We start from the raw sequence: 14,952 nt of genomic DNA on the forward strand, positions 1-14,952 counted from the left end.
GATGCTAGCTATATGACACCTTAGATAGTTGCTGAAGAGAATTGAGTTCAGCTGCATCCTGTGAAAGATGGACCCGGTCTAAAGTGACTGTATTATCAAGCTCCATGAGAGAGAGCTGGTCCCATGTGAGAAATGAATCAAGAAGCCCTTCCTCAATTGGGAAACACTCCGAAAAGCTAAATATGGAAGCTCGTACCCTATAAGCCCCGCCAGCAAATAAAGAGGGCATGGCTAGAGGTTCAACCTTACTCTCAAATAAAGAGAGTGAGGCTGAGAGATGTCCCAAACTGTCTGACTCAACTCCAACAATGTCAATCACATGGCATGAGAAAGCATTTATCATAAAGATCTATGAGCTCAAGAGGAAAGTGTGGTGTGGAGACCGTCTTAGCCTAAGCCTTCTGGGTGTGCTGAGAAAAAGCTTTGCCATGGTTGTTGAGAAAGGTGGTGCTATGGGTTCCATTGCTAATTTCCATCTTGCCTTTTGCACTGCTGATGGTGCAATGAGCTGTACCTTGCCATGAGCGGCTAGGGATGATATAATCTTTCAAAGAGGATGTTCCAAGATGCTGGTAGTCAACTACGAGGAAATCTACCTCAAAAATGACACCCTACACTAAAACTTTGACACCACAATAGATGCCCGCGGGAGGAATAATGTGGTTGGTGAAGGTTTTGAGCAGCTCTTAGTGATCTGTAGCTGTGCTGAAAGGGTGACTTCAAGAGAGATAATTTTGCTCCCAGAACCAAAGTCAACCAAAGCATCCATGTTGCAAGAGGAAATACTAATTTGCACTGGGACGAAAAATGGACCAGGATCTCTACCATATTTTGTCATGTCGACAATGTGCACCTCTTGAGGATCACCTTGTTTTGGAAGAGAGTGTGGAACTCCATCAAGCACTAAAGAGCCTCATAGCAATAGCTATGAAGAGGATGGTTGCTTTTGAGAAACAAATATTGGGATCAAAGCGTAAAATGATGCTTAGATATTGCTAGCAAGGAACAAAGAACTCATGCAGGAGACTCAAGTTGCTCTTAAGTATGCCTTGATTTGGGAGTACAAGCTAATTTTCTTCAGGGATTTTGGATATATGATACTTCTCAGCAAGTAGATTGATGAATTCTTTTGGGAGGCATGCAACAATGATCTAGTGGAGGAGTTGTTAGATGAATAAAAGGTTGAGGCCAGGAAGCCTTCATCACTCAAGAGGAAGGTAGAGACTTGTAAGCAAAAGTAGTGACACCAAGAAGTCCAAGTAAGAGGCCATCAAGACCAAGACTTATATTCAAGTGAAGTAAGAGGATGATGAGTTTGAGTCCTAGAAGAGGGATTATATCATATGAAAGGTGGTATTTCAATATCACTAAGCCCTTAGAAGGTGAAGAACAATATTGCTATGAAGCAAATGCTCATGGAGGAGGCATTTGGGGAGATTACCAAATACCTCTACCACCACTCAAAGAAGTTATGGAATGGACTGAGAATTGTTAGATAGATTATTTCATTTCCAAATATAATGGTACAATTATATATAGGGCTGAAAAAGTAGAATGAGGCTTCCTTCAACATCAAGAATGCAAGGGATGTAATGAATAGGCAACAAAGGTAATGTGTAGGATGTGAATCTAGGGTGGCAATAGGGTGACATATGTGATATCTAGGTGGCACAGAGGATCTTTCCTAGTGATGCTCAAAGGGGGATTTGCTATTGGGCATCTATGGCTAGAATGTTGAACCAAGGCTACTGCCTAACAAGGCTCAGGTGACAAGCAAGAGCCTAATAAGCCTCAAGTGAAAGGCAATTGCATATCAAGGCTCATGCAATAGGCAAAAGGATAATGGGATAGTGTAAGCGACTAAATTTTCCATTCTACTTTAGTCACTTAACCACACCTCCAACCACTTGGAGGAGTCTCATTCACAACCTCCATCAGTCCAATTCGGGACTTGGGACTTGCTAGCCCCAAGAATGGCATCCATGCCACTTAACACTTGCACCTGGTCCAAGTGCTCCTCGTGTCCGGTCCCAAGACCGACACCCAAAGGTACCACTGACATCTTGGCCCGTTACGCTAAGGCCATGCCCATTCACCTTTGCTGCACTAGTGGTCCAATACCACTTGTATCACAATCCCGTCTCTCCAAGACTGGGCCATCTGTCCACGAGCGGTCATCCTAGATCCACTCCTTAGCATCCTTAGGATGCCCACAGACCTAGGGAATTGCCTTCTCCAAAGTCCCTTTGTCAGTTCCTACCAAGTCCCTTTCTGCCCCTGGCCGTGTTTGCCAACACTGCCACTGGATCGAGGCCCACAGGCCCAACCCCTAAGTCCCATGGTCCTCTGGGACTTCCTCACCACACGACTGTGTCCTTGGTCACTACCCCAGAGGACTGCTCCTCTTCCTTTCCACAGTCTAGGCCTTTGGGACAACATTTCGGAACACCGTGGCCTTACGCGAGCCACCTGGGTACTCTCCCCGCCTTTCACCTTTAGGTGCTCTAGCCATGGGCTTAGAGCGAGGTTTTGTTGAGCCACGCCTGGTATCCAAGTAGGTAGTGCCACCCACACTTGGACTGGGAGCATCGGCCAGTCGATCTCCCGGGGGAACTAGAGCCGGCTCTTGAACACTTCACCAAGCTACCCCGCTTGTCGGTCCGTATTCACTCTAGTCTTGGACTTCCCAGTGGTCAGTTCATCACCCAACACTGGGTCTGGCCTTCCTGGGCCAAACTGGCCTTTCCTGGCCAAACTGGCTCCACTGCAGTCCTCCCCCCTACTATACTTTTGGAGCTCACCAAACCCCCTAGGGTTTGGGAGACGAACGCTTTGGGCTTTCACCCTCTCAGACTCGGACTCGGACTCGGACTCGGACTCGGACTCAGACTCGGACTCGGACTCGGACTCGGACTCAGACTCGGACTCGGACTCGGACTCGGACTCGGACTCAAACTCGGACTCGGACTCGGGCTCGGGCTCGGTCTCAGCCTTGGCCTCGGTCTCGGTCTCGGTCCCGGTCCCGGTCTCGGTCTCGGCCCCGGTCTCGGTCTCGGTCTCGGTCCCGGTCTCGGTCTTGACCTCGGACTCCATCTCGGGTCCTTCTCGGACTCCATCTCGGACTCCATCTCGGACTCCATCTCGGACTCCATCTCGGACTCTGTCTCGGTCCATCTCGGACTCCATCTCAGGTCCATCTCGGACTCCGTCTCGGTCCACCTCGGACTCCACTTCGGGTCCATCTCGGACTCCATATCAGACTCCATCTCGGACTCCACTTCGGGTCCATCTCGGACTCCATATCGGACTCCATCTCGAACTCCACTTCGAACTCCATATCGGACTCCAACTAGGGTCCGCCTCGGACTCCATCTCAGACACTTCCATGTGTCATGTGTTGGTCCTTTTTGGGTCCCTTTTTGGAGCCTTGCTTATTGCTCACTTCATGCTTGTTCCTCGAGCACTTTGTTGGGAGTTCCACTCCCGCTCTCAACCTTCCCAATCGAAGCTTTTAGTCCAAACGTGTTATGCTCGTTTGGCTTTCGCTTCAGCCACTACCACATGGCACCCTTCTGGCTCCACTTTGGGGCCTAGGGATTTTGTGTCTCACAACTTCACCACCCATAGACGAAGTTCGATGTCCTCATCGAACGGTAAACCCTTTTATAAAGTAACACCCGCAGGTATTACCATTCCCATCCTTGGCACCCGGCCAATATTTGTTTATGGTTTGACCCCGAAGGCTCACCATGCCTTGTCCATCCTCTAAGGAGGATAGTCTCTCCAACTTAGAAACTGATTGGACCACTTGGGGTGGTTCTTTCCGTTTATTGGTTTAGTTCTCGCTAAACCCGTTAGAGGCACCCTCTCTAACTCAATTCCACTACTCATTCTTGAGTAGTCACAAATTCCATTGATCTACCTTTGCACTTTGGAACGTTTACTTTTGACTTCTTAAAGTCAATTTCCTAGGTGTTTCCGACACCTTGCCTTGCACATTTTGTGCAACTCCACTTCCCCTCCTAGGAAGTTCTTTACTCGAGGACACCCTCATCCTCTTTTCTATTTTTGGTGCCACCATTGGCATTACATTCCATTTATCATTATTTGTGCTAGGGCTGTCCACGGCCCTATCTTTTGGCTACTTAGTTGCTCCCTCACTTGGAGCCTTTCTTTTGCCAAATTGGAGCACTTGGGAATCCATCCTTGGAAGTCCACTTCTTTTTCTGCAATTCGTTAGCATCAAACACATTAGTGTTCCTTGGCTAACTTTGCCACTTGGATTCTTTCCAATGGATTCCACGGCTCTATCTTGGGCACTCGTCTTTTGCTCCTATCTTTGGATTGTTGCACCAAGCAACATAGGATCGCCACCTCCATTTTTGAGGTTTCCTTTCAGTTCCATAACAAACATTTTGCTTTGCCAAGTTCAAAGGGTGTTCACCCCTAGTACGTCTCTTTAACATTTTCTGTCGTGGGCTCTATCCACGGCCCAACTTTTTGAGACCCTCCCTTGGATCTTTTATAGAGACTACTTTCCTTGGACTTACTATGCCATAGCATTGACATAGCTCATTTCCTTTAGGTGTGCTTCCCACTTGGTCACCTCAACCAAGCCACACCTTTATCAATAGTTCAAATCAACACTTTGAACTAGAAATTATATTCCTTAACACAAACAAAGACTTTGTCCTTGTTTAGCCACAAGATCACCTAGTGATCTTATCTTGACCCCTTAATAGGTCTATCAATAGGGATTAGGTCTTCCAGACCCTTCTAAGTTGTTGACTATGACCCCGGGGGCATCCCCCACACTTGGCGGTGCGCCCAAGCTAGCCCTTCCGGCCAAGGATCCATAGCAACTGAGACTTGGGTGTCCCCATCTCATTCACCACGTCCTTGGTGCCCTTTGCACCAAGTGTTCAAGTTAGATATGCCGAGCTTTCACTCTAAGCAATCTAACCGTGCATCACGACTCCGAGGCATCCCTCGCTTGGCGGTGTGCCCAAACCAGTCCCCTCACTGAGAGTCCATGACCATCGAAATATGAGTGTCCTCATATTCCAAACCATCACCACGCCCTAGTGATTTGGGACTCGAACCCAAGCACTAGAGGGTCGGGACTCGAACCCAACCTCCGTATATGCATCTACGGACGGCATCACCCAGGATGCCTGGCGTGACTCCCCACGCCGGTGCACCAACTTATACTCAAAGCGCGCTATAGATCACAGCTTAGGAACCCAGTTCCTCCACACGGCCAAGTCCTCTCACTTGACAAGTCTGTGATCATGCATGGACTCCTCCATGCTTGGCCCCATGGCCCACCCTTTTGAAGTTATCACCTTCAACTAGGGCATTTGTTCCCTTGACTTGCCAATCTCGCTTTGGCAAGTCCTCCGACCACTGTAACATGGTTCCTGCATAAGCGTGAAAGCCCTTGATCATCGACTTTCGTTCAAAGCCCTCTCTTTGAACACTCGGGAACTACTTCCCTAACCTTGATAGCCTTGCCTCATGGCAAGCTTCAAGACCACGCTTCTGCTGCGCCACTCTGATTTCACGTGTGCTTTGAACCATTTACACTTGGCCTTTCTAGGTACTAAGTTACCTAGAATCATCTTTGGGAACCTTGAAGGAACCCTGTCCCTTAGCTTGCTAAGGCCTCCCTTTTTGCAAGCTTTCCAATTACCATATAGTCTAACATGGACAATTCCATATTTTAGACTCTCCATGGCATCACGGTTGCTAGCGGCAACACCCTCGAGCTCCCACTTGATTCTCCACTCCCAACTGGCATAACTACCCTTGGTTATGCCCTTCGATTCCTATGGTTTGGTTCTATCCCCTTACTACTTGCTTTTGGCTTCACACCTTTCCTTCGATCATTCTCCTCCCGACTAGGAGGATAGCTTTACACTTTCTATCATGCCTTAGCAAGTATTCTTAGGGATGAACCTACCCAATAGCCTAGGGAGTGGTTCCTCAATCCAGGTATGCTCACCCTATAATCCCGCACACCGGGATTACATTGTTGTTTACGGGCCTTTACATGCCCATCACTAGCTTTGCCAAAATTCCAATTTTTTCTTTGTCCAATTCGAGTAGACAGTCTTCTCCTGTCTCCGCCACTTTGGACATTTGGATAGTACCTTCTATCCATCATTCGCTAGAGACTTAATCCCTTGGGCCTTATCTATTGCCCTCGCGACATCAAGCACCACCTCCTGGTGTTCTCGAGTGTTCGGGTGTCCCAATGATGGCTTCCTTGACAATGAGTACTCGCTGAGACTCATCCTCTGATACCAAATGTAGCGCACGTGGTTTTGACCCTTTATCCTATGGTGATTTACCATAGGATAACACCACGAAGCGGAACCTAAACCCTCTTTGTGCCACATGACAGATGCCACGTGTCACATGCCACGTGTCCATGCCACGTGTCCATAGGAACCCGAGGTTCAAGGCCTTGGGCCACTGAACAAACGAACGGTGCCAAACTCCCAAGTATGGAGCCAAGGAGTGATGGAACTGAACCACGGAGCAACTCCTGAGCATACAGCCCAAGGAGCGAAGGGACAAAGGCCCGGAGTGACTTGGAATAGTCCTAGAGCAACCAGCATCCCAATGCTAGGACCAGCACGCAAAACGGAGCCAAACGGAGTCTGGTGCTATTTCAGCATACCGGTGGCCTAACGCGAGGACATGGGTACTCCACCAGCTAGCATGGAATGGAACTTGGGCTTAGACCCAAGCCGGACACAGAACAATGATAGGCACGCAAGCGGGAGCTAGACTATGTCTCAGGTTGGTCGGCCATGCCCGACCTACCCACTATCCCTACTATACATTTGGAACCCCCCACAGCCCCCCCCCCCCCCCCTTGAGGAACACACACTTTGGGCTTTCACCCCAAGCCTCCCTTAGTATCAGGAGTTAGTCTCTGGGACAAGTTTGAAATTTACTAAATATGGAATGTCCCTAGATTGTGAATTTGGACATGGGACAAACACCATTGTGTTCAGACCGATCTCTACATTCCGTAAATATGCCAAATGAGCAAATCTGGATACTTTCCATAAATAGCATTCGGGACCGAAATGAAACTAACACAAAAGGCATGATAGCGAGGGTGTTTGGTAGACACGATAAGCTATCATGTAGCGATATTGAGGGACCAATCTCAATATCGCGGGGGTTCTTGATACTAGCAAGTGCAAGCCAATGACTCAAGTTTCTCAAACCAGGCCGAGTATGCTCAGCAAGAAACACATAGGGTTCCTACCTTATGTTTATCCAATCTAAGTGCATAGTCATTGACCAGTTTCTCAACTAGCTCAAGTGGGAACTGATAACGGGTCCAACAATACCGACCTCCTGCCATCGCGGCAGTAAGGTAAGAGTGTCCGTAAGGACTGGTCGACAGATAACTTTTGATACCCAAAGTCACATTCGCGACACTATTGACTAACAACCCCTTCTGAGCCAAGGGGAATCAGCACCTCCATTTCCGCACTGAATCTACCAATCCTTCCATTGTGTACACCAGTTATTCCATGTGAGGCAACTAGTCATCCACCCATACCACAGTCCCATGGTGGATACCTTCGTCCGTGGATACTCCACACAAGAGGAAGGACGTACGCATGGATGCCCAATATGTATGATTTTAAATTTAGGGGCAAGAATATACCTTACTCAAGGGTATATTATATTTTTAAGTAGCCACTAATCAATGGGAATCAAACTCGTGCTATTTGCTCTAATACCAACTGTAGCGCACCTTATCTCTCTCCCCTTAAGCCAACTGGAAAAGGGGCAATTGCTTAATGAAAGAGCCCTTAATGGCTATTTTATCCCCATTTATCCCCTAAGGTTCCAAAGATCCACGGTGACAGTATATTCAAATCTCATCCCATGATCACATGCACTACACTTAGTCATATATGAAGTGTGTTAGCTAAATAGATTAAATAGTGATGGCTAATCTAGCAAGTCTAATGTATTATATAGAACCCTTGTTATAAACCCTTGAATCGAATTAATATCAGCTATGGCTCTTTTCTTGATCTCTAGGATTTATGTGTTTGAGTTCCTCTTGATCTAAATAAATATACAAGTGTGAATATATGGGTGTATGGTGCCATATCTCACTAGGGAAGAAAGGTATATAGCCCTTCTGTGCTGTATCCTCCCACGCTCTTAGAATATTCCTGAATCTCACTCTCTTCAAGGTGTAATACAATAGACAACCACAAGTAGATCAAGTAATTATCTAGTGCTAATTTGTTCCTAGGAAATAACCAATGGGAACCTTTGATATAGTCAAACTATACCTAAGAAAAGAGAGAGAAAAAGTGGTTGAAATGTGAAGAAAAGATGATAAGAAAAAAGAAAGAGAGAAAGACTAAAAAAATAGATATGAAAATGCCTCAAACTTTTAGTGGACGACTAATATTTTAGATGAGACCATCTTTATATTTTAAGTCTAGAAAATTATAACCTATCCATGAAGAAGGTTTCCATCAAGTAGATGCCACCATTGGGGAAGAATAATGTCCTCAAAGCTTGTTTAGTATAAAAAATTTATATAAAAATTTACAAAATTTACAATGGTATCACATTGACACATGTACACAATCAAGTTGAGTCAAAAGTTTCTACTAAAATGAGTCATTTAAAAAAGATAAAGTGAATGAGAATGTATCTTTTGAGAAAGATGTTGATGAATTCAAATGATTGTCTAAAGATGCTTTATTTCGTTAAAGTGGGACTTATTCAGTAAAGTGGGACATTAATTAGCATGTGTCCACATGCCATTTCCTAGTACTTAATTAATATTTATTAATATTTCTATCAGTTTTTTAATTTATTTTTTTATATTTCACAATATTATAACATAAAATCATATGAAAAGTTTTTAATTTATAAATTATAAAGTTAAAACTTCAATTTTTTATTGTTGTTATAAAAATGGCATGTGGCCACACACCATAAGTGGGATAATGAAAAGTCCCACTTTAACGAAATAAAGCATAAAGTGGTGAAGTCCTTGAGAGTTATTATAGAAACTTGTCTAAAATATTTAAACCTTGGGGAAATACTCTAATAAGAGGAAAGTCAACTTGAATCCCAACGTAAAAGTTACATAAAGTCTTGAAAAAAAGTGTAAGGAACCAAAGGGAATAATTTAATAAACAGTCCATTAAGGTTTAAATATAAAAGGAAATTACCTATAAACAAGACTGCACTTTTTTTTTTCCAATTGGTTGAATGTTTTAGGATATTTAAGGTTAAGCATTCTTGACTTTGAGTAGTATTAAACTAGATGACTTTTTAAAAAATTCAAATTAAAAAATTTACATTTGGTATCAGAGGGGCATTAAATCCAATTCTATTCGTTAACTAAATAAAATCACATCATATATTAATTTTGACATTATATTTGGTATTTAAAAGTGTCTTATATTTAACTCTATTTAACGATCATTTAGTTTTCGTTCACAAGAGTATGAATTTACAAAGAAGCATAATAGATTGTAAGTAATCAAAGGGAATGCCAAAAGTTAAATTAAAAATCTTTTAAATAATGACAGAAACTCCTTTGATTATGCCATTCTCCATTAACACATTTATTGCAACTAAATTAAGTGTTAAAAAGATAGTCTCTACTCCAATACTAACCACTATGGGAATGGAGGATGGAACTTCAAGCTTTATAAGAGGTGGGGGAATCTCCAAAAAATGTTAAAAGTCTTGGTAATCCACCAAAAACTGTTCTAAATTTAGTTAAGCATTTGTAATGGTCTTTATAAACTCAATATATATAAATCATTTGTAAGACTTGTCATCTTTTGGTTATTACTACTTATTATAATTTTTAAATCTATTGGAAGCTAAAATAAAGTCTCTAGTAAGACATATCTAAAATAGAGAGTATTGGTATTTTATAATATTCTATTGAGGTATTTACTGTGATACTAAATTATACTTCTAATGCTAAATTATCACTAAGCATTGTAACTAAAGATTCACAAGCATAATATGGTTATGTGATACAAACCTTGTTTGCTCCCAAAAAGTGTGCAAAAGTAATAGAATTCAAATCTTAAGAGGTGGCTTTAACTATAAATTAATTTTCTTTTCTATAAAAGACTCACATAGGTGAAGAATAATGGGAGTCTTGATAGCTAAAATATTTGTAACTAATGCTGTTATATTCGAAGTCCTAAAATTTTCATTTTTACTTGTACAACCTAAGATGGAAGAAGAGGTTGCCCTTGTACTTCTTTCTAACTTATTTGTTCTCCTCCTAAATAGAAGTGAAACTCAAAAGAAGAAATATTATCAACAAATGTCCTCATAAAAACCCTTATAGCAAATAAATGTCGAGATCTCAATTTAGGGACAATAAAGAATAGCTCAATAAAAAACTCAAAATAAAATCTAAATAAAGATTAAAAATGCTAGCTAAAAAATGTATAAATACATTCAAAACCTCATAAAAACAACATAAGGAGAGAAAAGTGATAAGATCTTTATAAAAAAGCACCAAAATTGCTTAAAAGAAAATTGTCATCAAGATCTCTTTAAAAGTGAAGAAAAAGATCCAAGAGAGTGCCTTAAAAATTGCAAGACAAAGAGAAAGAATTATTCAAAAACCATGATAATAAAAGCTAAATAAAATCTTCTAGAAGAAAGATTAAATGATGCAAGAAGACACTTGTTGGAAACCTCAAAGATGGATCATTCAAATGCAACAAAGAAAATTAGAAAAGGTAACTTATAGTGAACGTGATAAACTTGCAATTATACCTTGGTGGACATCAAAATGAAATTCTCCTTTCTTGTCACAATCCTTGTACTAAATCTAAAGATTTTTTATTCCAAACAATAGAGAATAACAAGATTTACAAACCCATCCATTCAATTTGCCAACAAGAAGATAAATAAATCATAATAATAAGATTTGCAGTCATGAGTAAAGCCAAAGAAAAGTAAAAAACAATAAAGGAAATTCACTCATGCAAAGAATCCCTAAGGAAGAAAATTGTACTCAAATGTCTCTTAATCTAACCCAAAATAAAAAAAGAAAAACATAAGTTACCTAAGACCAGTCCCTCAATATTTCTAGATGATAGCTTACTGTGTCTGCCAAACACCCTCATTATCATGCCTTTTGTGTTAGTTTCATTTCGATCCTAAATGCTATTTATGGACAGTGTTTAAATTTGCTCATTTGGCATATTTACAAAATGTAGAGATTGTACTAAACATAATGGTGTTCATCCCGTACATCCTACTGCACGACTTACTCTTAGTGTGCTCAAACAGAATAAGACAATTCAAGCAAAGATGCAAGTATGAATGAATATGAGAAGAAAGGTATATTGCTTTAGATGGAAAGAATATTCTTAGATGATGTTGGGCCAATTAGGAGTATAATTGTTCATAGTGGGTAGCACAAGTGAAAACACATCACATGTGGCAGAGCTGGCCTACCAACTAATTCAACCTACTATAGGACTACAGTGCAACCATCAAATCAAGGAACTCCATCTAAGAGTTTTGGGATGAAGCAATAGCAGTGGAATTTGGACATTCTAATGCAAAAACTAGACAAGATCAGGCACCCATACATCAAGTTGAACGATTCACCTAAGTCAGAGAAAAGAGCACTCTCACGGTCAAGATTTCGTAAGGCAATCTGTACAAAGCCGGTAAAACTTTCTGCAAGTTACTACCTAAAAAGCTCTTTCCTGACAAAGATCACGACATTTTCAAAAAATTTGAAGCAAAGATAGACCTGGACGCTATTTGAAGTGTGATTGAAAAAAATGAATGATTTCCATTTCCAAGTATGCTTGCAAGAACAATTGCAGCGACAAAACTTACCTGTCGAAGTTTCACTCGAAAACCCTGTCTCCGCTGGCGTATTTACAAAACACTGCGGCGCTGAAGACACAGAGAACCGCCGGAAGCCCGAAGACGAGCCTCCAGCTGCCAAGATCCGCCGGCCCATGGCTGGACGATTGCAGAATCCATCCCGTCAGGTTGACACCAACAATCCCCGCAAAAGTCCCAGCAGTGTTGGAGATCCCCATGACGATCCCAGCGTACCTGGGAGCTATGTCCATGTGGTTGACAGCAAAGCCAGCTCGTCCCAGCGCCAAGGATCCCAGTATCACCGACGAGCAAACTATCGCGCTCTGGACGGAAGAGATCTTCGGCATGATTCCCAGCCCAGCAGCAGCAACCACAAACCCCACGCCGTTGATCCACTTCCTGGTGTGAGCTACGTTCATGATCTTCCGGGTCACGAAGTAGTCCGCCACCAGTCCCCCCACATTGGACATGACGAACATCACCACGTATGGCATCGTCTTGGAGGCTCCCATGTGTTGCAAGCCGACGTGAAGGCCCTGATCGAAGTACGTCGGCAACCAGCTCATGAGGACGTAGAGAACGTAGTGGAACGTATAGTTGTTGACGACGATCGCCCACACCGGCAAGCTCTGGAGGATCTTCTTCCAAGGAATGTGGGTTCTTGATCGAGCAGCAGTAGCAGCAGCAGCAGCGGAAATCTCTAGCCCGCCAACCTTCTTCCAGTTCTCTTTCGTAGCAGCCGCCAGCAATCCATTCTCCTCGCCAGCCTTCACGGAATGGATGCTCTTGAGCTCGATGTCCGCCGGAGCTCCAAACCCCGCCGCCGAGGCCTTTGGATGCTCCGAGAGTGGCGGATCGATCGAGTAGAAGTGCCAGAAGATCGCCCAAGTGAGGCCCATGAGAGCTTCCATCACGTAGACCGCCCGGGGGCCGCTCCAATGGACGAGCTCCGGGAGGAAGAGCATCCCAAACGCGGCCCCGAGATACATCCCCGACGTGGTGAGAGAGACCGACCTGGATCGCTCGTGAGGGGGAACCCACTGCGCCAGGACGGTGTGGACCGATGGGATGATGAATCCCTGCGCGACACCTACGAGCACCCGGATCAAGATTATCACGGCGCTGTTGTGGCGCGGATCGATGGGCGTCGCGATGCACGCCAGCGTCCACGCGAAGAATGACCAGAGGAGGACCCTGCGGCCGCCGATGCGCTGCGCGACCCAGCCCCCCGGGACCTGGGAGATGGAGTAGCCGTAGAAGAAGGCCGAGAGGAGATTACCCTTGGATTTCTGCGTGATCCCGGCGGAATTGGCCGCGGCCGTGTAGGCGATGGAGAATCCCGTGCGCTCCACATAGCACACGGCCGTGCACACGAAGGTGAGCAGCACGATGATCCGGCGCTGGGGCCATTTCGACGACGCCATGCTTACATTTCCTTGCGGAATCTCTCCCGATCTGAGCGCCTTGCCTGGATCTACCTAGAATGAGGAATGCATTGGCGCTGTGATCCGTCCGCCATAGCCGAGCTTTCTCTCGATGTTTTAGGGTTTGACTTTGAAATAAATATGACGTGGATGCCACGTGCTAGACAGGTCACCCGCCACGCTGGCTACGCGCCAAAACTGTGGTTTAAACGAAAGGGCATTGCATTTTTAGGGCGGAAGCGTTTTGTTGAAGAGGGCGGCGATGAGGCGATCCCATGTAAGTGTCTCTCTTGGAAAGATCTCACGGCTTCTCTCAGCCGCCTGGAAGGGCTAAGCTCAAATCGCTCAAATCTGGAGTGTCCAAGTCCTGGAAGAATGCAATGTGTCGCGTCATCGTCCTCGTCTTGGTCGATCTGTTGATGTTGTCAAGACAAACAAAGGGAAGTCTTTCTGATTTCTTTTCTGGAGCTCCAGGCTTACGATCCAGTTGCTTGCTCTACATTCCAAGCGAGTCCGTATGGATGTGAGTTCACAGAAGATGTTGCGCTTCTGTCTTTCTCACTGTGAATTTCCTTTGTTTTTTTTGCTGTTCTTCAGTGACCATTCCTGACATCAAGCGAAGGTTTTGCATCACCCATGCTGTAAAGAGATACTTTCCTCAAGGGCATCACGACAATTTTGCCGACAGTGGAGTGGGTATCAAATTTCTCCTCTTTGAAAGTTTATTTTGTTCTTAAGCAGAACCTCCTTTTTGTTTTTCTTTCTATGTGTTTAGTGTCGTATCCGAGATTCGTCGCCGCCAAAGAGAACATCCGGGAAGCACATAATTTCTGGTCCCCATCGCTGTTCCGGTAAGTTAAGTTCGGTAACGTAAAATTTCCATGATCTTGAAAATTTTCTCTGCAGTGACGCAGCGGAACGTGATAAATGGAACAATTGATGCCAATGATTTGGTGCGCCGGCCAAACAGACGAGGACCCCAGCAGCTATTCCCGATTTCTCACTACAACGAAGACATCGTTGCCGGGAGATTTCATCCGAAAGAGACGGTACGCTGCCTAAGTTCTTCCAGACCCGTTTTTGTGACGAGGGTCTCTCCAGAAATGGGATCGGAAGCTCACGCTTGGCTACCCCGCGTTTGATCGAGAAGAAGTTCGTGAGAACTTGGTGAGAGGTAAACAGGTATGCTACCAGAGCTTCCTCGTCCTTTTCCATTTTGTTTCTGCGATGCTTCTCGTTCCTAGATTTGACTGATTGTTTCCAATCTCTCGCCTCGTTTGGACAGGCCTCGCGTGAACACGCCGCTCACAGGCAGCGGACGCACGCAGTATTGACAGAGTACCTGTATGATGCCAAAGACAGAGCCGGCGACGTTTTCAACAAAGACGAATTCACCGGCAGACGCGTAAGTTCTTGACTGGATCATTGTTCTCCTTGTCTCATGGGATTGATTCATAAAAGAAATACTATTTTTTGCAGCAACTATGGGCTTCTACACATTGAGAGTTTCAAAGTCATCCATCGATTTGCCACGAGATAAACGCTACACTCGTCTCATCGATCTACAATGTAGATTCTCTAGGTTGCTTTTTCTATGTTGTGAATATACCTGAATCTGCCACGTGGTTGGTCCGCATTCCCC

At 44.3% G+C, this 14,952-nt stretch overlaps 2 protein-coding genes across 2 annotated transcripts; one reads left to right on the top strand and one right to left on the bottom strand.

Annotated features, from left to right (window-relative positions):
* Positions 1–11,825: 11,825 nt before the first annotated feature.
* On the bottom strand, positions 11,826–13,422 carry LOC9651247 (probable anion transporter 5). The gene has a single exon (XM_024673671.1). It carries the CDS (start codon positions 13,308–13,310, stop codon positions 11,907–11,909), a length of 1,404 nt encoding a protein of 467 aa, XP_024529439.1. The 5' UTR covers positions 13,311–13,422; the 3' UTR covers positions 11,826–11,906.
* A 29-nt stretch (positions 13,423–13,451) lies between these two features.
* On the top strand, positions 13,452–14,931 carry LOC9658891. Its single transcript, XM_024673627.1, has 8 exons — positions 13,452–13,587; positions 13,741–13,833; positions 13,908–14,002; positions 14,086–14,161; positions 14,217–14,359; positions 14,412–14,492; positions 14,596–14,715; positions 14,790–14,931. The coding sequence occupies exons 1-8, from the start codon at positions 13,452–13,454 to the stop codon at positions 14,811–14,813; spliced, it is 768 nt and encodes a 255-aa protein (XP_024529395.1). The 3' UTR covers positions 14,814–14,931.
* The last annotated feature ends 21 nt before the right edge of the window (positions 14,932–14,952 follow it).

This window comes from Selaginella moellendorffii, unplaced genomic scaffold (assembly GCF_000143415.4).
Source record: "Selaginella moellendorffii unplaced genomic scaffold, v1.0 SELMOscaffold_11, whole genome shotgun sequence".
NCBI classification, from domain to species: Eukaryota; Viridiplantae; Streptophyta; class Lycopodiopsida; order Selaginellales; family Selaginellaceae; genus Selaginella; species Selaginella moellendorffii.